Source organism: Phymastichus coffea, unplaced genomic scaffold (assembly GCF_024137745.1).
Source record: "Phymastichus coffea isolate CEN01 unplaced genomic scaffold, Cenicafe_Pcof_1.1 PCOF00094, whole genome shotgun sequence".
Classification (NCBI taxonomy): Eukaryota; Metazoa; Arthropoda; class Insecta; order Hymenoptera; family Eulophidae; genus Phymastichus; species Phymastichus coffea.
Window position 1 is genome coordinate 854,518 of NW_026706905.1, and position 24,495 is coordinate 879,012.

Here is a 24,495-nt window from a genome sequence, read left to right on the forward strand (position 1 = left end):
GGAGATCGGGGCGTACCGAGTGCAAAAATATTAACGGAAATTGAATGAATTTTAGCGGATGTCGGTTAGCACGGCAGGCAGGGGCAGAGCAGGTGTCCCGAGGCAGAACGGTAGGTATTGAAATTGAGTGAAAATCCAGAGGAAGGCATATGGTTGAGGTCCGAAAGCACGTGTATCCGCGCAGGCAGGGAAGGCAGAGAGCGGAGGGCAAGAGAGAGAGAGAGAGAGAGAGAGAGAGAGAGAGAGAGAGAGAGAGAGGAGTGCACCGGTGCGCATGCCCTCGTGTTTCCGTCTCTCTCAGTCTCCGTCGTCTTTCGCTTTCTCGACGCAGCCAGCAGCGCACTCGTCGGCTCGCCTCGCCGCTCGCCGCGCCCCTCCCTGCCGCTTCCTCTCGGCGAGCACTCCGCGCTCCGCCGCCGCTCTCCTCTCTCGCTGGCGCTGCTCGCCTGCACGGGCCGGCGCGCAGTCGCACGCAGTTCACACCGAGCTTGGCGTGTGGCCGGTTCGTGCGCGCGACCCATAGCCTGCTCTTGCATCCGCGTGCTTCCAATTTGTACGTGTCTTACGGCGCTCGCGATCAGCCAGCAGCTCGCCACTGATTCGCTCGTGACAGTCGGCCGCAGTGACACAGCCAGCAACCGGCCGATTCTGGACTCATGCGGCTGCCGTCGGCATCGGTCGCGCTTCCATCAAACTTCCATTGACCGAGCGCCGCGGCTTCGAGCCAACGGTGTGCCTAATTATTCGCCAGTCCAACTTTCTATCTCGTTAGCAATTCAATACTCGCTGTCCGTCGACTCGTCCGTCGACTCGTCCATCGACGCCTCATCGTTGCCTCGTTTGTCGCCCGTAGGCAGCTCCATCGCTCGTCTTTTCACTCGATTCCTGGCAACAGATGGATTTGGACGATAATTGACAATGCCCACGCGTCTGCCCGTGCGGGCGATGGATGAGCTCACAGTTGCAAGCTGAAAATAAAATAGCTCGCGGAGCAGCGCATCGTTCTATTAATCAAGCCAGTCGGACAGCGGCGTATTTGGGCAAAGGTGAAACTAGAGCATCGATTGTTCAGCTAGCAGCGGACCGCGCGGGCCAGTAATCCTCGCAGCCGACCTTGAAATCTGTGGGTTCGCACGCACGCGGCAACTGATCGCAGCAGGAGTTGCCTCGCCTCCGCTATTGACTCTTGGTTTAGCTCGCGGACAGCCTCGGGGCTCGCTTGCGCTGCTCAATTTCATCCGTCGACTCTCTGGAGCCTCCGCGATTTCGGCGCACATCGATAGAGTGCCAGCGAACGAACCGTTGAATCATCGATGTCACAAGTTTTCCGCGCGCACGACCGACCGAAGCAGCGAGTCTTTCCACAGTTCGCAGTGATCGTTACCGATGTGCTTCTAATTGCTAACGCAGTCAGTGCAGCGAGCAGCTGCATCGCTGTCGTCAAGCTAAAATATCAAAATTCATCTATGCTCCACTGACGCCCGTCGTTTTCCCAATGCTTGGAGTACTGAAACGTCGCTGGAAGCCTACCAGACGGTGAGTTCTTTCTTATAAATAGATCTGTTCGGCTGCTCTTATGCCGAAAGAAACTTCAATTTTAAAACAATCGCAATAGTTGCGACCGCTCGACCTTCATTGCTTTATTACAACATTTCAATTTTATAAAGTGAAATACGTAATCGCCAAATTCTTGGCGAATTCAGTCATCTCAATAAACTTTCACCGATGAATTTTTGGTCTTAGAACAGGAGAAACCCATCGCGCGAGATACTTGACGCCTTTACGCTGTTGCCAGTTTCATTGCGCATTTCTTAAAAAACTACATTTTGTCGTGACAATATCTTCCGGTCAGTCTGTAAGCCCTAGCAGCCCAGCAGCAAAGTCACTTTTTGCAAGTGCCCGTGCTTTCGCCTTCTACGTATTATTGAACAACTCGTATAATTCAGCCCAATTCTACTCGTATGCATTCTTGTGCGAGTACAGGGGGAAACCAACGATAGCGTTATTAAGTGAGGTTTGCAACACTTTCGACGTTGACGTACATTGATAAATGGCTTTTCCAGATAAATGCTTATCTCACGGTAGTTTGCCTACCATTTGCGAGGATACAAAGGGTAAAAGCATGCGTACACGAAGTATATCAGTCAATTTTCACTTGATGTCTAATAAGCAGCACTCTAAATTTCCCAAAAACGTTATGTCAAGGATGGCTTATTTCTGAAAAATTCAGACGAGACGAGAGCGAGTTGGAAAACGTATCACGCGGGTCACTTGCAGCATTTGGATCGCGTTTTGAAGTTAGACGACTGTAAGCGATAGTCATTATACTTTTGTTCGACTAGAGATATTTCCGTGGCAAGATGAGAATCGAAGAATCGTAAGTGTCGTAAATGTGCGCAGGCCAGCGGATAGCATCAAAGTTAGCACAAATAATCGACCTCTTTCAGAAATAGCTTCCTGGCGTTGATCCCGGTCAACCTAGTAAAAAGGCAATTCTCAAGGGGACAGACAGTTGGCGAATTCGATAACGATAGCCTTGCGAGTCCTTGCGACCTAGATAAAGAAATGCCGAGCCTCGAGTTTCCACGTGAGAACTTGTACAAGCATTGCTAATCACTGGACTGTCTGGCAGATGCACTTGGCCGACGATGCCTTAATAACGCATAATAACGTAGGATTGAAGCGGACAAAAGGACGGTGAGCCCCAGTGAGGCGGCGGACTGTTCGAGTTGAGAAACGTTGTAAAGGAGCGAGGAATCGGTGGGAACGTACGGGGCTCGTGTGGCTGAGTGCGGCTACGCGTACGAGATCGGCGCTCGGGGAGGCTAGATCGCGCCCACGTACGAGTACGTCGACGAGCGCGCGAGCATTCGGTGGCTGACGCTCGGGGGGCACCGGAGGCTGCTGAACTGCAGCTGTTCCGGTGGTTTGCTGCGCGGTGCGCATCACACGCCCGTGCACGAGCGCTATGCAAGAGAACGAGCGCGAGCACGGAGACACTTACGGCGAAATTGGATTCCGAGAAGCAGCGGCTGCGCGCATTATTTTCGGAGCGCGGCGTCGCAAGCACTCGCGCAGCTCCCTCGCCAGATATGCGCTGCGGCCGATACTCATTGGCCGCTGCTGCTCTATTAGCGCTTACGCCCGTCTCTCGCCAAGCTCGCGCGCCTTCCTTTCCAACTTGCGCTCGCTCGGCTCCTCCTTGGATCGGCGCCTGCCGATCGCCTCTTCCTTTCCGATCCCCCTGGTGTCTTCTTTCTCTTTGTCATTCCTCGTGTTTTCGAGCTTTCGCACCGACGCCCAAGGCCTCCGCGAATTTCGCCAGGGCCACGCGCTTATCGTCCAAACAGGTTTCTTCTTCCTCTCGTTTTCATATCAACTTGCAGCTGGTTTTTCAGCGCCATTTCCCTCGTCTCCTTCGCTTGGCGTTTCGACAATTGCTCCGCCGTCGCGCACTTCAGCTGGATTATCTTCGGCTTGACGCTTCGCTTTCGAGCAGTCTTGCGAAAAGGCCTTCGAACAATTGAGATCGACTTGACCGCGCAGATCGTTCTCTTTGGCTCGGAGCAGCGATCCGCTCAACTGCCACAACGAGCACGCGCGTGTCGATCGCGTATACCCCGAGGAAACTTGATTTTTTTACGTCGCAAACTGGTGTCGCGCGCGAAGATATCTGCCAGTGATTAGCGACGAAGCCTCTCTGCGTGGAAATCTTGCACGTCTCGAAATCCAACCAGGGGGAATAAGCGAAACTGCTGGAGCGTGCCTAGAGGAGGAAGCCGCGGTAGACGGATCAGCTGAAGAAGCATGGCGAGCGTGAGCTCTTCCGGAAATGTCACAGTTATACGCGACGATGTGCGTAGTCGATCTGTCGCGTGGATCCAGTTGTAGATCGAGCCAGAGCGAGAAGCCAGAGAAGGGAGAGCGAGCGACAAAGTAAACAGAGTGAAATAAACAAACGTGCGCGCGGCTCCGAGTCGACTGGCACGGCCGCAGTTGCGCAAGTGATTCTGGAGCTGTGCCCATTTTTACGCGTCGCGTCAGTTAGTCAGTTGAACCAGTAGGACAGCTCTGCGTTCGGCGACTGCTCGCTCATTGTCGACGTCGCGCGTGCCGCAGCAGAGTCGTCCCGTGATCGGCGAGACGAGCGAGCGAGCGAGCGAGCGAGCGACCAACGACAAACCCTCGAGATCGCAGTCCAAAGCTCGGAGAACTCGGTTTGTTTATGCTGCAGCGGCTCGGCGCAGCATGCCCGAGCACTGGCTGCGTCTCGGGTTAAAAATACAGCGCGGAAAGCCGTAGGCGCACTTCGGGCGCTCAGGACTTCATAAATCAGAGCACATTTAGCGATCGGGCCGCAAGGGGCTGCTGCGTGCCGGCCGCGCGTTCGCGATGAGCGTCGTGAAATTGGACCGAGGACTCCGGCCGATTGCGGAAAAGTAGGGCGAGGCGCGGGCGACCGGATCGAGCCGATTGAGTTGTAGCGCAGCGGATAGCGACGAACGTCGCGGGCGTGGGTGGCAAAGACAGAGCGCGAGCGAGCGAGACGGCGGTCGCGCGAGGGAGGAGGCGCATGCCTCTGCGCGCAGCGCTGCAGTGGCTCGAAAGCGGCGGAGCAAAGGCGAGCCGAGTGGAGTCGGCGCGAGCGACCGAGCGAGCCAGTAATAGTCGCGCGGCCAAAGTATGAATTTTGCAGGCGGCGGCGGCGGCACGGCACGGCACACCATCTTCTGAACCGAGGCCAAGAAACTTTTCTCGCCGCGCTGGGCGATATTCGCGGAAGCTGCAGCGGCCCGCGGAAAATAGTTATCCCGCTCATCGGCTTCTCTTTCGCGCCGCTTCTCCGTCTCCTGTCCCCTCTGGCTGCGGCGCCGCGCAGCCGAGAAGCAGGCCAGAAGAGCCGCATCCTTGCAGGCTGTCTCGCGCCGGTTTCGCTCGCGTTTGTCTAGATCGCGCGGTCAGAGCACACGCGCGCACACACTCGTGCACACAGCCTTTAGTCAGCTGCGAAGGTGTCGTTGAACTCGCTGCCCGTTTTCAGGCCAGAGCCTGCCTGTCTCGGTCGAGCGCGAGCCGCACTCCGCGGCGTCTCTCTCTCTCTCTCTCCGCGCTCTCCCGATCGCACCGTCACTGCGCCGGCGAGCGCCTTTCTAGCGCGCCACGGCTCTTCGCCGAGAGCCAAGGCTGGCTGCGCCGGCTGCCAGACGATGCTGCTGCAAAAACCAATTCTTCCAGAGAGAGAGAGAGAGAGAGAGCCCCGCTGCCGCTCGACGCGCGCTCGGCTCTTTTTGCCCTTGCCCTTTCGGCCGCTCCATCCGGGATGCATCGTCCAGCGATTATCGACAACTCCGTCGTCCTTCCGGCAATTCCCGACGTCAGCTCCTGACGATCGGACGGCCAGAGGAAATGCCTGGCTTCACGCCATCCCAATATACGCCGCCGAGGCTGCGCCAAAACAGTCCCGTCGATTCCATTTGGCCTCTGCCTCCTGCCAGATCGCTTTCCTCTTTTATTTTTATTGGCCTTACCAGCCTTGCATCGCTTGCATCATCGAATGATGCAATAGGCCTCTAATTGCAGTTCCAAAGTTAAACGATGCTTTGATACGCCTTCGACTTGCCGCATTCGAGTCGAACGACCGTGTACGTATGCACGATGTGCGTTACAATTTAATTGGATTTACGCTCAGATGCATTGAGCAAAATTGAGCTTTTGTAGAGGCCAACGATTACCGCTGAACCATTCCACTGATTGTCTAGCTAATTTTGTTTGCAACGGCCCATTAAACTTTGAATAATTTACTTGTCATTATTTCATTAATGAGCTGTGTTCGTGTAATTGCATTATGCTTTAATAAATACGTATTGAAATCGTGAATCGCCGCCGAATTCAATTGTCGGTATTACGCGAGTCAAATTTTTTTATCGAGCTTGCCATAATCGGCAATTTTGAATGAAACATTGGAGCCTACATGTCCAACGCCGTATTTTATTTAGGTACTAAGCAGAACGCTGCATTTTTCACTCGTGGGATCAGGCGAGCTCTACTGAATGGAGCCTCGCGCTAAAACAGTTCGAACGGCAGATGCGCGAGACTTATCGATGACTCATTTTGAATTTCCATCGCTCGGCCGCACGCGAAGAAGAATCGACGAAACTCTTCCTTTTGAAAGTTTTGCTTTAGACAAAATGCCTGTGACGTTGAGCGTGCGCACACGACAAGCCGCTTTGCCGATTATAATAACAATAACGTACGATCGATGCATAATGATGAGCGTGAAAAAAAGAGCTTCGTTCGTCCGATAATTTGCAGGTAATACCATCGAAATGCTTGTTACAAGATCTTCGCGTGCAGGTATAATTGATTGGACGTTTATGTAGTCGTTCAGGTAGCAGGTTGAAATGCGCTGCAGGGGCAGAATTACGTGGTATTTTGTTGTTCAATAAATTAAATTACGTCAGCGGGCGCGGAATCGATAAGCAAGGAGCGTGGGCGTACTTGCGTATTAGAGACGAAAGGTAGTGGGGAGAAACCGCTTTCTCCGTCTGGTGCATGCGAACGACGCTAATCAAATTAACAACTAAACCAGTCCTTTGATATTGCCTCACGTTTTCGACTGCGTTCAGCCAACCGCCAGATTCTCATTGTGGTTCATTGAGACTGACACGTCGAAACGTTAAAACGTTGAAGCAAAGGCAACTTGTGTCAACAAGCGACAACTGCACAAATTTTCATGCCACAACATCGGATTCCCTTGTGGAATTCAAACAACATGCAAAGTATGCAGCACCGCGATGGTCAAAGTATCGAGTGTATCCGGTGCAATGCACGTTTTATGGAAAATTGATGACTTTGTTGTGACGCATCTCGGCGGGGCAGCCGTCGCGCGTCGGCTCTGCAGTTGGTTTCGGGCGCATCGGCAAACACCTGAACTAAGCGGCGTACCAATGTATAACAAAACAGTTTTGGCAGCTGGCTTTCGAATGCAATAGGATGCAGTCGCGCGTGAGATATGACAGGCAGGCAAATTGGCAAAAGCCGCGCCAACGGAATGACGCGATCAGACTTGGAGCTGGCTTGCAGTCCGATGCGGTGCCCATCGTTCGTTTCTCTTTCATTTTACGTTCTCATTTAGCCTTTCCCATTTTGGCTGCTGCTGTTCGGCGCCGTCGATTATTTGGAACGACCGATTGCCGATGTCTGGCCCGCTCGACCGCCGCGTACCGACCACTCCACTGGTCCTCGCTAATTGGTACCCATTTGCTTCATTACTTTATATCAGTTTAGCTGACTCGCATATGCGCACTTTTTCTCATCTACCTAAACGTACCTTCGCCTTTTATACTGAAATTCACATACCGAACACTGGGATGCCTTCAGCTCTAACGACTAACTCCTACATATTTACATTAAATTAGACGTTTTACTGCTTGTAATATCCGTCAAATGTATTAATAAAACTTGACTGTGACAAATGTACTACAAACTTGTATTACTGCACACGCAGGAACCTGACGGAACATGATTAGCTGGTAATAAAGCGTACGTATTAGGTTAGCTTTCTTAGCTAGAAAGCAGGCGAGAAAACAACGGACGCTGGCGTAAACGTGTCATTGAATATATATCTAATTGGTCAACTCTGTAAAACTTATTGTATGCAAATGGACTGTTAATTAACCGAAGTAGTAGAAATCTGTTAGACAGCAAGCCACAATCATAAAAGCAGAGAAAGATAATTGGTTTACCTATTCGGCAGATCGAAATTCAAACCGACACCAAAACATAGATAGACAGATCACGAAACAATTTTCGCGGTGCAATCATCGCGTTGTAAATTGTATTTTCAAACTCTTTCGGCAGAGAAACTAACGGTAACCTCATGAAATCCAGTTTTTTCATATATTAAAGTGCTACGATAAAAGCAAGAAAAAGTTGTTAAAGGGCACTATAGCCTCTAAAAAGCTCTTCAAGCCTCTTTTGAGATATACGTCTTCACACTCTATTGTACTTGACGTCTCGAATCTCCATTCACTGCTTTCCAGTCAACGACCTTTTCTCGCTTATCAGTGTTCAACTCGATTTTTACTATCTTACATTTTTCCTCGGATACACGTTACTAGAAAATATATGAACAATAATTATATTAACCGATTTCAGTAGCCAATTAGACTGCTGTGGCTGTCATTTCATCGTATTATAGTATATTTTATCCTCTTTTATTCGACATACAAAACTATAGCTTTTAGCGAAATTTCAGATTATTAAGTAAAATGGGTAATAGGATAAAAATAATTAAAATTAACTGACAACTCTGCAACGGAGTCATGTTTAAAAGCAGTTGCATAAAATAGCAATAGACAAAGCTCAGTATGGTATAGAATAGACTGTGGTCTGTAGATAGCTTTATGTTCTTTGCCAGATGAATGATTGAACGCATAGAAAAGCAAATTGGCGAGGTTGGCGAAAATATAAGACACGATTACTTGAAAAATAAGTGGTGTGCAGGTCCTAATAATGTTGATATAGTTATAGTGCTGGGCTTATTTCTATCGCTGGGAAGGCGATAGAACACGCGTGGTGCAGTTCTAGCAGGAGAGTATAACGCATTGACCAAGATATTCAGTGGTTCGTAAGATATTTCGGTTGTTGCCGAAGAAAAGCTATTTCAGAGCCTGATTACAGGCGTCCGTGGGTAATCTAAATGCACACACGCGCAGCTAATAATTCAAAGTGGAGTAAGTGCGCGCGACCGTAATTACTCAATGTGGATGCGCCAAGATCATCTCCGGGCGGATCCGCCGCAGCCGTTTCGTCACGCTCGCCTCTAAACAACCGTGCTGCAGTATTCCCCTCTTCACTGTGATTTCATATCCGGCTACGTCTGCATTGTCTTTTATTTTACCTGAAAATTACTCTTTAATTAATTTGTTCTATAATCTTTTGCATGCTGCATTTTACATTCCACACGTTGGAGCAGCAGCAGCAGCAGCTGCTGCTCGTAGTATTATCTACGCGCTATGCAGTATAACCTGCAATTCTTCTTTGATCTTTTACCAGTGGCGGCTTAAAAGCTTTCTATTTTTCGAGTAACTACGTACGATCGAAAGTGGAATCTAATTAGGTAAACTGTGCGTCTTACTTTTTCCTATTTCTTAAACTAGCTTATGCTCATAATTTTAAATGGCCTGCTGTTTTTACAACTTTTGGCTTGTAGTATTAGCCCAGTAGCATTTATCGATGTGAAAGCTGCAAATAAATATTTTTATGAAAAGTAAAAGCAATTTGCGATGAAAAGATAAAGCGATCGTGGAAGTCAGACTTGTTTGAATGATCAACGGTAAACGATGAAACAATTGTAAACACGGTAATGGCGACGTTTGCGTGACCATATTGCAGTCAATATAGTCTCAATTGGAAGTGTCGAGCAGCGCGCTCTGCTCGTCCTGAATGTCGGCCAATACCACTCAAATCACGCGTCTACCCGAATGCCAAAAATACCAAAAATGAAATAATCTCATTCTTGAAAGACTGCCATCTAACGCAACTTATCTTTGCGCGCATGACAATTAATCAAATGTAAATGAATCGCTTAAAGTCTTTACGTGAACTATTACAGCAGTCGCATCCACTGGTTTTGCCAAAAATAAAAGAACATTAAAAAATACTTGCTTGTGTGCCTGGTTTCAATTTTTGCTGAAATGCTGGCGTGAGGCAAAAACAGCGCGATAAAACCAAATCATAATGGGCATTTTTATGGGTCTGAAAGGGCGCTGCAATTCAAGAGTAGATTCGTAAAGAGAAAAATACTAAATACTAAGAAAAGGAACCGGTCAAACGCTTGTTTATGACTCAAATAAGCCGAAGAGTGCAAATTAAAAGAAATGCATATAATGATAATGTAAAGGGTAGATCATTAAATCGAAAGTAACGATGCTTCCAGTATAATCAAATCTTGTCTTAAAAAGGCTGTCTAATTTTAGTAGTTATCGGACAGAGCAGCATTTCAGAGAGGTTTTGAAAAAGCGCCTGATTATTTGTAGCTGTAAAAATGAATTAAATGAAAGTCGCTATAACAATAGTGAGAGTAAGCGTATAATTGATGTGAACACACGAGGAATAATTCCTGAATAATCATCAGTTCTAGAACCGAGAGCTGCTTGCGTTTCGAAGACATCTTACATAAATGTAGGTAAAAAGTAGACTGGACAAAAAATATAACAGGAAAAAACTGTGCCTTGAAATCAGAATGCCTATTTGAACTGGTCGTGTAACGCGGTAGCTGTATATACGCAGGCATGTCAGCTCCACGTGGACAAATAAAAGACAACCCCTATACGTAACATTGGGCTTGACTACCTTCATGTGCCAAGATAAATGGACTCGTAAATCAATGGATCAATAGGAGTGTTGTCGGGCAAGTAGACCGGTGTGAGATTTTGCAATCGAAAGTGCAAACGCATAGAAACGCATTTCTGAACGGACCAACAACAGGCCAAACAACACGTTTGCCTTTGAAATGTGCGACCTTCACCCTTAAGTCGTGTGTAGCACAATTCCTTACGCGGAGCGACTGTCCATTAGTCGCGCCGGCATTGCGTGATCGAGACACGGCGAATCAAAGATAAAGTGGCAAAGGTGAATCTTAGCAGGTCTAGTATGCAGTTAACACGATATAGGCATAATCCCTAGACCGATGACCTGGCGTTGCTCGCATGTAGCAGGTTTTCTCGGCTCACGAGTTGCAGATAGACGATTGGCTCTCCAGAGCTAAATCAACTGACAGTCCGATTATTCTGTGTTTGCAGGGCTTCCGGTGACCGAGGAGGTGGAACTGACACGACTTTGGGCTCGGAATTACCACTCGACAAACCTCGTCCTATGCCTTCGCCTAGGTGAGTCGGTGCACCGTCGCCCTATCAACAATTAAGAATTAAGTTGATAAAAATACGAAGTAGCTCACTGCGTCATCTGCTTGGCCTTTTTATTGCTTCTCGAATCGAATGACGCGCGTGATTTGTTGCAAGCGCAATGAGCTGCGCTCCAATTGTCATCAGAAGCAGCTTATCTCTGTTCTGCAAATCGCGAGTCTAAAAGCAGTGAGCGCGTTACGTAGTATTTGACGTATTTCACTGGACGCAACCATTGTAACGAGGCATCCCTCTTTTGCCGACTGTTGCAGACAAATTCATCCCCTGTACGGAGAAAAAGCCGGGCTTTTGAACTACTACGACAATACCGTCGGTAACGTAGACAATTTTCCTCCCGCGCCGAATATCGTCGTGGAGGGTGGACGAATCGAGTTTATGCGCCACCCGCACGATGGCTCTGCCCAGCCAAGAAAGCACTCAACGTCGCGAGCCTCGCAGACCTACGAGCAACACATGGAAAAGTCGGACCCTCTCAAGGTAAGCAACTATTCGCGAGCTATTTTTTTGCAGCAACTATTCGCGATCGACTGCTAGCGGCGACGCTTCAACTCAACTCGAGCGATAGCGTTGCCGACAAATATCGCATCTACGGAAGATTCGAACGCGAAGCAGGCCGCCAATTAATCGGCCGTTGTGAATAATTGAGCGGAAGAGAAAGTGCTGGCAACGTCCCGCGAGAGGTTCGCGCTCGCGTCGCAATTTTCGACGAGGCATTATTTATAAAAGGACCTCTGCGAATGTCGTCAATCTCGTCTCTCCTAATGCGTAACTTAATATGCAACCCTTCTTTCGGGCTCTCTCCTGTAGCGCGTGCATTATGATGTCTTCTCAATCGTGCCAGCGCATAGCCTTCGTTATGCCTAATTGATTTCAGCGGAATAGGGAGCCTCTACCCCTTGCATCGCACGAATAACTGTCGCCGTCCGATAAAACCCATTCGGGCTAGCTCCTCATTTTTTCGACCCATCCAATAAAGCCTCTCAGAGTCGTATTCGCCTCTTACTTATATTCAAATTTAGGATGCGTACGGCTTGCCAGCCCGTTCCAGAGCAGCTACGACAATTTCATTAAATTATCCGCCGTCACCGTAGCAATCAATCGGTCGTTTACTTTGAAAAGCTGTCAAGGTTTATTAAAACCAGAGAGCAATTGCAGCGAGGAACAGCGTTAAAAAATAGGCACGACGATGTTGAAAAGAAGGCTCGATTAAAAGTAGTCTATAGGCTCGGCTGCGCGCAACGTACAAACACGGAAGATTGTGCGGCGTCCGCGCTGATTGGCATTCGCCATAAGCAGCCTGGTTAGCTGTGCTTAATCGTTACTCCAACAAGCCGCAACGCCGCACGCGCGCAGCGCATTATCAATTTCGTTTTTATTGAAATGTCTGATCATTATGCGCGTTCGTCCGAGCGTTCTTCGTACGCCAGTGCACGCGATAAAATGAAAAAGTAATTCCGATTACGCACGAAGGCATAGCCGATGTTCGAATCAGCTAGCAGAACGCCAAAGAAAGGCGAATGCAAAATGGGCAAGCGTGTAGGTGCGAGGGGGGGGGGCATGTAGAATAAAAATCAAAGGGTCAATCGAGATAAATTCCTCGGTTGATGATAATGAATGTAATTAAAGTTAATGGCTGCGGCCTGGTGGTGAAAGAGAGGAAATGACATATTGAGCCGCAGCCAGGCAGCCAGACGAAGCGAATGGAAAGAGAGAGAGAGAGAGAGAGAGAGGTTATCATTATACTCGGGCGTGCAGCAGGGCTGCGGTGATGCGTGATCGTCCGACGCTTTTCCTGCAACTTGTATCCCTCGATAACATCAAAGGCCAAGGGCGAATTTCAATTAGCTGGTCGATCCCCGCGCTCCTAGCAGCCAGCGCGAGCGCGAATTTGCCGCTAATTTCACGCTTTGCAGCTGCGCCCCGCGCGCCATTCAATTCGGCTGGCGTTTCTCCGGCGTTCGGCTCCATTTTCGCTCGTCGCTTCTAACTGATTCTTCTCTGCTCATTAGCCTGCCTTTTTATCGAGTAATTTCAGCCAGTCGCACTTCGCGCCCTATACTTCCGCCGAGCGCATTAGCTATCGAACGAACGCGCCGATAAAGAACGAGCGCAGCGCGCCAATTTGCCGGCACCCTGGGATAATACGTTGCAGATATTAGTGCACTAGCCGAAGCATCAATTAGCAAGCCGAGCACTTTTTCCTCGACAGTGCGTAGCCTACGCAGCGCGACTTTTAACCGACAAAAGCAATAAAGAAGCGCAATCGCTCACTCTGGTCGAAAATCTTGCACGCTACTCAACGCGCAGAGTCGCGACGCAGCCATCGATCATCGGGCATAATTGTCGAAAAAGAAAAAGAAAAGAAGAGTAAGAAAGCGTCAGAGAAGAGGAACGGCGGCGATTCGTTGCGCTGGCCGAATCGCAGCGCGCAGAGCTTTCCGCCTGCCGTGGCACGAGAGAGCAACGGCCTGCCGCGAGCGAGTATACAGCTACTCCGATACACAATATCGGACTGTCCATCACTCGACGCTTCTATTTCCTCTTGACGCCGCCGCCGCTGCAGGCTCGCTTTTTTTTCTCTGCCGCTACTAGGCTGCTGCTCCGCGATCCCCCCGCCACTTTCCGGCTTTTCTTCTCGCGGTTCGCGTGTCCTCGTGCGCATATACGCGTGCAACGCGCGCTTCGATTGCACGCGTTCGCTCGAGCCAGGCACGCGCGCGGCAGATGTCCCGGCTATTGTTGCGACGTGACAGCCTCCGGCCGCGTTTCGAGAGTATATGGAAATGGAAGAGGCCGCTTTGGCAGTCGGCACGTTCGCGAGAACGGCATTTTGCCGAGTGCGCCACTGGCCCGTTCCTCGACTCGCGACGGGCGCCTGCCCCGCCATCGACGTTCGAACAGATCGAGTTCGATCCGACACTCTGGACACTGACGCTCGCGCACGAGACCTCACTCCACTCCGATTGTTCGCGTTCTCGTTTTTGATCCGATTTGCGCATTGAAATTGCAATTAGAAGCGAGCTACGTCGCTTCCATTTGCTTGCCCGTTTATCACGAGCGACCACCGTTGGCCCGCACTTGCTTTTCTCTTCTTTCTTACTTTGGGCATATCAGCGTTGCGTCTGTCTGTCAGAAAACGCCCCTCATAGACTAGTCACGTGTACGGGGGCAAAGATAAGACTTCGGTGGCGGCGGCGGCGGCGGCGGCGGCGGCCTGTCCTGACACGGACAATGGGGTTGCTCGTCGAGAGAGAGAGAGAGAGAAAAAACTCGCAAGTTTTCCCTTGGCATGTGAAAGACTCCGCGCCGATAGCCAGCGCCAGATAAGCCCAGCAGACGTGTCGCTCTAATCGGTCTCGATTCTTCCCCGCTATCCCACCTAGCAGCGACCTTCGCGACGCGCTTTGATTAAGCGCTCGGCTCGCTCAACTCTTCCTTTTTCTCGCTTGCTCGCGCACGCACGCGCACGCGCAGGCTCGCATTCCACGCTTCTTTTTCTCCCTCTCGTTTCCCACCGATGCCTCAACGTTGCTCCGTTCTTGTTGCCGACCTGCGTTCTCAACTGCCCTGCGGCTCCGCGGCTCCTCGTCAACCCACACGGATTTCTTACTTTCGTCTATCCCAGCGCAAGGCAAGAAACGGAAAACCGCCGAGGAGCAGTAGCTGTTACGAAAAGAGACCGTTACGTTGTGCTCCACTTTTCACGAGGAAACCTTTCAAAAAGAACTTTCGGAACAACGAGTCAATTATTTCGGATGCTCGCAGCGCCTCGAACAAAGTCAACTCGTCCGCATCGCGGGTTAACGGGCTGCGCCCGCGCGCGTGCGTGAACCGAACGGAAACGCTCGCTGCGGTACTGCCAGCTGTAATGTCGGGGGCCGCTACGAAGGAGAAAACTCGATGGAAATTTGACGATTGTGAAAGTTTGGCGGCTTGCGACGCCGCGAACCGTGCCGTTTCCGGCTCTCAACGAAATTGATTGCCAACGCGCAGTGCGGGACGGTCTGCGCAGTCTCGCGTCTGCGCTCGGATAAGGAGCAAAGTTCGAGCTGGAAAACGCATCGACGAGTGACTTTCCGGCTTCGTTGGTTGTCCACTGGCATGCGGAATAAGACATCGGGCTCGTGTGGAGCTGCATTAGTTTGTTCGGTTGAAAGCTGAACGGCGCGCGGGTATAGCGGCAGCGCACCTTGCTTGACATTAATAGGTGGCCGCTGCAGGTGTCCTGCGCGAGTGCAAAGCAGCTTGAAATAGCGTTGTGTGCAGCGCGGCTGATGACTCACTTCCTCGAAGCGGACTGCCGTCGCACGACGAGTATTAATTGAGGCGCGCGAGCAGCGCCACGGACGATCGGCCGAACGATCGGCCGAACGAAACGGCTTTACGAGGCTTGCAATTTAATCGTCGATCGTTGCTCGAAGCGCACGCCCGAGCCGACGGCTCCGGCACGAGGAGCGCGGAGAAACGAGCGTGCGCGATGTGGAGGCGCTCGTAAAGAGCGATCTCGGCTGGGTTCGCGGCGTCGGCCCCGTGGCGAGTGCGCGCAGCTAGCAGTTGCGGCGCAACTTGTCCGGCGATTACGGCCCGGCGTCTCCTTCTGCCGGCAGCCGCTCGAGCCGAGCCATCGGCGCCGGTCACGATCGGCAGCTTGCGAAAGCTTCGAGCCGCCTGCCGAACCTAGGAAAGGCACCTCCGCCGTCGCGATCGCGGGGTAACGCGCGTAATTTCGCGAAATTGACGGTCGCACCGAGCGCACGAGCTAGCGTTGCAGGCGAAGAGCGCCGGTTTCCCACGACGACGACGGCGGCGGCGGCGGCAAGGCTAATTTAGCGGCGGCAGAGAGCGAGAGGAACGAACGGAACGCGGCGGCACTTTGCGCGGCCAAGGAATCCGGCAGGGGCGCGGGAGCGCCGCCGAAGAATGCCCGTCGGCAGCCCCGAATTCGTCGGGCCGTGCGGAAAAAACCCAGCGACGACGCGCGCAATAAGCGGCGCGCCGACATTTGATCGCGCGGGAACGAGGATTCGTCCGATCGATCGGTCGGCGCTCGCGGATAATTGCGCTCCGTCCGCCTTTCTTCGGCTGTGCTCTCGCCTTCTGCCCCGCTAATTGCTCGCTCGAGGTAGCGTTCGAGCGGAGGGCCAGAGCTCTCCCGCACGCCGGCACGCCCGCGGCGAGGCCTGCACAGCCAATCGACGTATCAACGTGCCTGATTACCGGCCGATCGATATACAGCGCGAATAAGACAATGGCGCGAGCGACGAGTGAAAAAAGGGACAAAGAACGGCGCATCTTGGCTTGGTTTGTCGAGAGGGCCGCCCGTTCCCGCGATCCGCGCGCCCCGCTATTGTCTTCGGAGCAACCCTCGCAGGGCACGCTCGCGCTCGAGTACTCGCGCCGCGAACGCGAGCTGCGTATGTCGAACAATAGTCCGATAGGCGCACGCAAGTGAGAATGGAAACGTCGATCGCGCGCGGCGTGGCGGCCTGGCGGCGTGGCGGTCGGCGTACGCGCGTCGCGATTGTCAAGGGCAGCGACCTTGGTCGACGCGCATTTGAATCGCGATAGCGCGCGATCGGCTATCGGCCCGGCATCGCCGGCGCGCGCTTTACGACCACCCGCCGAGTTCTGCTCGGCTCGGCGGCCCCTATGCGCATTTTTAATTGGAAGCCGGCCTTATTATTTATGTGCTGTGCGTTTTAAGCGCGAGCCGCGCGGAAGCAGCCAGAGCAGCGCTTTTCATTAGCCTTCGCGCGCCAGCCTCGCTCCCCGAGCCTCCTCGCAATCCTCGGCCGCTGCCTGTCTGCAAATGACTTTTTCTCGTCGCTTGCGGCTCCTTGCGCAGCTTTGCGAGTACCGCTCGCCACGACTTCAATGCCCTCCAATTTATCTCGAACGACGACCAACGCATCAATTTGTTTTTTTTCAGGCATACTTATCGTCACTTTTTTTGCTTCTCGGTTTCAGGTACGTTTCGAAAGCTTTCACGCTTAACATTCGGTACTTGTATCGTAAGTCAAACAATAGAAAGTATCTATTACGGCATGAATATTAATCATAGCAGTCGTTAATGCAGATCACACGCGCGAGTTGTTTTGCCTTCTGTACGTGAGGAAGCCTCCAAAAATTTTCATTCTATTATACTTTCAAACGTTTATCGATCGTTTAATTACCAGTTCAAATACAACGAATCAAGTTTAAAAGAAAAGTTTATATCGATAATAATCTCAAAGACTGATTGAGAATGGAAATGCGTAGGGAGAAAATAATTTCGTTTCGAAAAAATAATAGCTCGTGTTTTTAAACGATGCCCGTCATTTGATTACTGCGAATCAATAATCAGATTTCCATCGGTGAAATTGAAACGAACGTTGTTATCGTGAAATTTGTTATTATCGTGAATAGAATTAAATGGGAAAAAAAATGTTTTCATTTTCTGCCAATTTTATTGCAAAAAGTATGCGCATGTGGCCACTCGTGAATGAAATAACACGGGAGTCAATTATCAATAATGAGTCACTGTTAGTAGATTTTATCAATCTCAAGTGTATACTTGAAAGTTTCTGATAATTTAGCAACTCGTGTAGAAGCGATTAAAAGTTGATTAGATTTTGTTTTATCAATGAATATCTGCGGTCGTGATGTACTTCAAATGACAGCGTTTATTCACGCGTCTATATAACATTGGATTCTCGAAGATTATACGAATCGACGTTCGAGCGAGGAAAGAAAATGCGACACGGTGAGTTGCAAGCTGCTTAGTTCAGTTGGCCGTTGCGCATCGTGAAATGCACTCGAGGAAGATGACGGGCAGACAGGCAGTGCGGCGAAACGACTCTGTTCAGCGAGAGAATTTCTGCCTGGTTTTATCTTTCGCACTGGCTGCTCGCGGCGTGGCGCGCGTCGACGAGGCTGAGTCATGTGCGGCGAGTTTGCGAGGCTTCGCGGGGGGTGTTGGTTGCTCGGCTGGCGCGCGAGGGGGCGGCCGACCCATCTGGACCGCGGCGAGCCGCAAAGCTGCGCAGACGCCCGACGGCGCTCCGGTCAACGCGCGCACGCCGGCCACTCGCCCATTCCGCGTCGCGCCGCTCAACGCACAGCTCACCTGCGCGCCCGGCGTCGCGTCCGATTCACGGCTCTTCGCCAGCGGCGCACTCGAGTTACGCAACCAGCTCTAAAATAACGCTCGCGCTATATTAAACGCCTCATCAGCGACGCCAGTGCGACGTTCAAGGGCAGCGTGGCAAGGGTCCGCCCCGCGCGCGCAGCGGAGCAGGCCGAAGCGACGCGTTCGACTGGCCGCGCTTGCCGTCGTTGTTTCGAGCCTCGGCACCGCCACTCGTCTTCCAGCCGGCGCCTTCGGCCCGCTCATCCGAGCTATTTTTACTCCGGAGCATTAGTCAAACAAGGCGTGCTTCAATTTCGCCCTCGAACATCAAAGGCACTGCTATTACGACAGGCAATTGTTCGCGCTGCTACTCGCTGTCGCCGTTGCGATTCGTCAAGAACAGCGGCTATTATTGCAGCTGAGCCGAGCGAGGCGAGCGGTTGAACGACGGCGGAGTGGAGCCAGGCGGCGCAAGCCTCGCACAGATATCATTGTTCGAGTGGCAATGGCAAGCCAAGCTCAGCCGGGCGAGAGAGCAGATCCGCGCGAATCGCCCGGCAAACTTCTCCCCGGCCGTTTGCAGTCGATAGTCGCGGAATCGAGCGAGCGAGCGAGCGAGCGGGCGAGCAGCTATACGGAGCTCTCGGGCGGCGGCATTAGCAAAGCAGTTTTAATCAAAGTCAACTCGTCTTCATCCGGCAGTGCGGCGCGCAGCCAGCCAGTCGATTCCCAGCGGGGAGAGCGAGCTCTCGCGGCTTACCTGCATAATGTGCACACGCCAGCCCTCGCGGCTCGTCGCCTCTCTCTCTCTCTCTCTCTCTCTCTCTCTGCCTACGAGTCGCGCTTTCTCCCGAATAACTTTCCTCGCACCCGACCAGGCAGCTGCTTCCTGCCTGTCTGCACCGTCTCTTTCGACTCCTTTCGAGCGAGTAGGTTCATTGCCACCGACGCGCCGCCAAATGCTTCGTTCGTTCCCCGAGATTTGCTGCTTGCCCAAATTGCACTGGCCGCGCCCTCCTCCTCATCCCTGTCCGTCTACACCTTCCCGAGACCATTTTTCAGTTCGATAATCAGTGATCGATTGGTCGAAAGCCAGACGTCATTGACACGCAAACGATCGAAGCGATTTCCGATGCAAACTTTGCAATTTTGAAATATTTATGCGATCCTTCTTCGTCGCGTGCATTTCTTCTTTACTAAAGTAAATCGGATCCATCGGTGATTGGTCCATACATTTACTCTTTCTCTGAATACAATGGTCGGGCGCTTTCGTGGTGTGAAGCATATCGATTGCTGCTTTATTGGTTGTGAACAAATCTCTTTCAATGTTACAATATGTGCACTAATGTCTGCAGACTTTTTCAAGAGTCAATTCGCTTTTCGTTCACAAAAAGAGATACGTTTTTTTCATTAGCTAATACATGACTTGTATTGCGTAAAGGAGAAACACATTTCCAAACGGATTCCCAGCACGGCAGCACCGAGTAATGCTCAGTTCCGGTGATATATTTTTTTCAAAATATTTTTCTGAGATGGTAAACGATACAACATAATTCAACTCGCGGCCATTCAATGAACTATCGTTTCTTTGGCTAAACCAAAGTGCTTGTTTTTTTCATTGTCAGTAAGCCAATGCTTTGTACGGCTTACTCGTAACATTCGGGTTATTATTCTTTTGAATATGGTTTTGAATTTCATTATGAAATAACTTATCGAAATCGTCTTTCGGTGGACTGAGTCTGTCGCCCATGTAATTCATGTTACACGGGACCCCCCGCATAAGATATCTTATTGCGAAAATTAATAAGTTGCGTGCACGGAATGACATTAGGTACGAAAGTCAGGTATCCATTTGATGCATAAAGTTTTGTACTATTATCCTGAAGTTGGAAAACCCAGAGGGTCGGCGCAGAAACGTGCACATAGGCACATACGTGAGGCGTGCAGATGTCGTCGTAAAATCCAGTTTCAAATGACTCTAGATTCCAGTTGACCGCACGCATCTCCGCAGCTGCGTATACAGAAAAAAAATAAGAGTTTGCGAATGTATGCAATCTTCGGTTCCGGAATAAAGCAAAACGTTTGCAGATTATTGGACGTAATACTTTGAAAAAACGCGGCAGATGGCAGAGCGAGGAAGCAAGAGCCGAGCAAGCTTTCAAGTGGCTCACGGCTAGACCTCAAGTGCAACTGGCTGTACTTGCCACAGCAACCTGCATTTTCTTTTGCCCCTGCGAGTCCTCTTTTTACGTTCGTTTGATACACCCTGGATCAGTCTGCTCGTCGTCGATTTGCATTTTTCTGATCCAGTTAGTCATGGAAACACTACTCCTGATAGCGAAGCCCAATAGATGCAACAGATAGCTTTCGACGGACACCTCCTCCGCGACAGCAAAAAAGATAGGAGTCGAGGAGTCGAAGGCTGTGCCGGCCGTCGGATTAGTTTTTTTGGTACGAGCGCTGCATGTATCTGACGAGCTGTCGTGCGCGTGAGTCAGATGGCCATCGTAGAGCGGACATTAGTTGTATCGATCGTTTTGATTGACGGGAACAAATAGACGACAGAGCAACAGGAGCGCGGACGACGGCGGGGGCTGACGCAGTCCCCGGGGATCGGCGGTTATTCGGCGCGACTTGCACAGATCGCTCCGCGGAGCTCCGGAAAATCAGGAGCGTCCCGCGCGATGCTCGGATTACGCGCGTCGTCGAGCGGCAAAAAGCTCACCGCTCGAACTTGCTACCTCGCGTGAGATCGCTGGCCCTCTCCTGCCCAGCCCGCTAATCAACGCCAATCGGTGCTCGTTTGCCCGTGAAGTGTCGCCGTAGTCGCGCTCTTGTCTCCTCTTTGATCCGCGTTGTTGACCGATCTGACGGACGGCGCTAATCCAAGGGAGCAAGTCGCTTCCGCAACGGGCGCGACGAGCAGGATTTTCGAGAGGCTGCTCGTGCTCGATGAGCGCGTGCAAACGAATGCATAGGTCGGGGGCCACGGCAGAGGGGCAGCGGTGTGCAAGTGCGAACAGTCGTTCGTCAAAGGCCAAGTCGACTTGCCGCCTGCATCAGGGCAGCTTTCGCCCTTTCCGCCAGCAGACGCATTCCGAATCGCTACCTCGCGCAGCTCTTGGGCGAGGTAGCGATTTTTCAAAGGTGCTCGGACAAACGGACAATTGCCTCGATGGAACATCGTCCAGCATCCGCCGTCAAAGGAAAAACAGCGAACGAGGAGCGATGGGACGAAGCGAAGATCGCGGGAGCGCGAGTACAAGAGGTAGATTAAAAGTTGGGCGACAAGCAACGAGGTGCCTTTACATGTTTGTCGGAGAGGGGTTGTTCTCTGTGAACGCGGACGGGGCGGCTCGGCCGGATTCGAGCCGCGCTGTAACTAACAATGCCGTCGGTGCCGTAATACCTTGATCCCCGCAGAGGGAGCACAATGGCAAAAGCCCCCCAATTACACGCCGACGGCGCAGCTCTGCCCTCTCCGCGCAGTCGCGCATTCAGACTCTCCTTCAATCCTAATCTCAATTTTTCCGATCCCTTTGGACGGCGAGCATGGACGGTGCTTTGGATAAGAGCGCATCGAGCGCTCGCGTAACGGGATGCACGCTGCAAGCCAGCCTCGTCGATCAAGCTTCCCTCGTGCGTCGCGATCGCCCGACAAGATGCGCGTCTACGGCTGCTGATTTGTTTCCGCGCTCGTTTGGCCGCATACGTGGACGCTTGGCATCGGTGCGTCCCGCATCTTCGTTATCGAGGCGATGATTCAAGAAGTCAGAGCCGAGCTTGATCGATGACCCATGGAAATGCCGTGCAGGATGCGCGATCATTTACTCGTCCCCCGCGTACCGCCAGGGGTTGGAAACAACAGGAAGGCCGACTCGGCGACGCTTTGACTAATGCTGCGCGCGGAGTTGTGCCAGTGGGCGGATATCTGGGATAACGAATCGAAAAGCCCTGCACGGCGTCGAGACGCCCGGAGACGAATGACGCTCTCGTCTTCTGGGCAGACACCTACGACTAACATAGCTGTCTCGCTGTCTCGTCGTCGTCGTCGTCGTCGTCGTCGTCGTCGAAAATCGAGCGGAGCCAAGTCGACGCTACGCGCAGGAGTCGAGTAGTTCGCGGTACGCCAACGTCCCACGAGGCGTAGCCGAGGATGACCGGCTTCATGGCCGAGGGTCTCGACTGATTATACAAATAGCTGATTGATAATCGTCCTCGACGCTTCCGTCGAGTTGTCTAGCGTCCGCGTCCGTTCCCGCGCTGCTAGCGTGTCCTGCTCGCTCTACCTTTCCATAACGCGACGGCCCGCTACGCTACCTGCCTGCCACAAATTTTCAGATCCACGCCCGTAGCGTAGCTTACTTTTAGCATCACTCCCTGCGCTGAATACGCAAATACTTCCGCCAGCCGAGCACGTTCAATCCTCTCTCGGTTGTATACGCCGATGCATCTTTTTTGTTATGGACTTGGAGCTTCGCTTCGCTTCGTCCTGTGAGAACTTTACTCGTTGCTTTCGTGCCGACGTCTGTTTTATGGACCTCTATTTGATCGTATCCTCGAGATAAAAAATCTTTTTTTCATAGTGTTTCTCGAGCGTTCTGTACAACTCACTTCGAACCGTACCTTGTCATTTCTACAAGCTTCAACGACGATTACTACTTTGCCGATCTTCTCGGTATTGTAATTATTCACGGAACAAGTTGCTGGAGTTCCAGTAAGTAAGTTCGACTCTGAATATTCACCGAAGATTGCGACAGCACTCGTGTGTCTGAGCCGCGTTCTTATAAATATCAAGCTTACGAAGACTGATCGCACGCTTTTGTGATCAGCTTTTGTGACCCACGGATCAGCATTCTCGGCCGTGACAGCGAATCGTTCCAGCTACAAAAGAATGGGATGCTTGCATTTATTCAAGTTTGTCGGCCTCCCTTCCTAGAAGATCGTAATCTTTGAGAGACAGCTTGTCGGTTGTGCACCGGACAGTGCAACCGAATCGTAAACTCGTAAGCTCGTTAGCCTACATATTTTAATCGTCATTTTCAATTACTTTTGTGCCTTTCGTTTCTCTGTCTAATTCGTTTGCTTGCTTAATAACCTTCTCTAACTTTATTTCGCCACGTTAATTTCATCATCGCCAAGATGACTCGATGAAGTTGATTCGTTTAGTGCGTTGATGTGGCGCTGAATTGATTAGGTTGCTAACGATCTCGGATGCTATAATTCTTTCACGTGCACTTGATCGTTTTCTCGAACTTCTTCCAAGTACATTGACGTATAGTAATGCCCGACCTAGAAATACGGATAAAGTTTGCTGATGGCGCTTAGAGTGATACGTTGGGCAAAATTCAGGGAGCAATTTCTTTGCGAGAAATCATCGCAAGCTCGCGTAGCGCCATCAGAGCAAGAGGAGGCCTCTCAAGTTATGAGATTTCCTCATACAAGTTGTTTGCCGCTCAACTGTGATTCACAGTATAGGCGTAGCAGCGCTTTCGCTTTTATCGAAAGCCCGAAGCGGCTGGATCGAAGCAGCTTTTGCAAGTTGCTGAACACGGCGACGTGTATCGGCAACGAACGTAGCAAGACAACGAACGGTCAATCAATAATGGGACGGGCACGTTGAAACGCGGCGGCAGAGAGTGCGAAAGAGGGGCGGGGGCGAGCCGGTGAGGGCGGCAAGCGAAGGGAAGCGAGCTGCAATGAAGTCCAGTTGCGCTTGCGGGCGTACACACGCGGACCGGGCGCTCCATAAATCGGCGCGGCGGCATAAAGTTGCCGGCTGCGGATAAAAGCTAAATGGATGGATGGGGAGTAGTAGGCAGCGCGCGCGTGCAATCGCAATCGATTGCTTGCTGATTACCCCTCGGAGGATTAGGCGCGCGCGTCAAAACAAAGGATCCATTTTCAATTCAACCGACTGTGCCGCGGGCACTGCTAGGATATGCGTGGCTCCGATGCCGAGGCGATCCGCGTGACGGCCTAGCGGCGCCAGCTGGGACCAAGGTAAATAACCGAAACGAAGACAAAGCGGCGAGACTACGGAGTTGCTGCTGGTGCTGTCTTGCGCTCTTTATCTTGGCGACTGACGCTGAATTTCGTTGAACGATATCGACGCCGTTTGCCGGATAGCCGTCAAGCAGGCTGGATCGAGGGCTAATTCGATTTTCAGATTGTACGGCGGAGCTTGCGCGGGCATGCTTATTAGATTGCAGGAGCTGTTGTCGCGGCAAAATGGGAGCTGTTCGAGCGTTGAACGAGAGGCGCTTACGGCAAACTCGGCTAACTCGACAATCCGAAAGTCGACAGAAGAGTTAAAGTGGCACGCGCCGCCTCTCTCTCTCTCTCTCTCTCTCTCTCTCTCTCTCTCTCTCTCTCTCTCTCTCTCTCTCTCTCTCTCTCTCTGCGTGGGGAGAGCGACCGGAGCGTTGATCCTCCGCAGCGTGCCAGCCGGCGACTCTT

The 24,495-nt window shown here is 51.6% G+C and overlaps 1 protein-coding gene across 2 annotated transcripts in view; it reads left to right on the forward strand.

Annotated features, from left to right (window-relative positions):
- The first annotated feature begins 464 nt into the window (after nt 1-464).
- LOC131669567 (uncharacterized) overlaps nt 465-24,495 on the forward strand; it is a 53,297-nt gene continuing 29,266 nt past the window's right edge. The window contains exons 1-3 of one of the 2 annotated variants that reach the window (XM_058944523.1): nt 465-1,536; nt 10,806-10,892; nt 11,180-11,405. In XM_058944523.1, coding sequence (XP_058800506.1) covers nt 1,496-1,536; nt 10,806-10,892; nt 11,180-11,405 — 354 coding nt within the window. In that variant the 5' untranslated portion in view covers nt 465-1,495. The remainder of the gene's footprint in view (nt 1,537-10,805; nt 10,893-11,179; nt 11,406-24,495) is intronic. The other variant, XM_058944522.1, reaches the window with a different exon arrangement.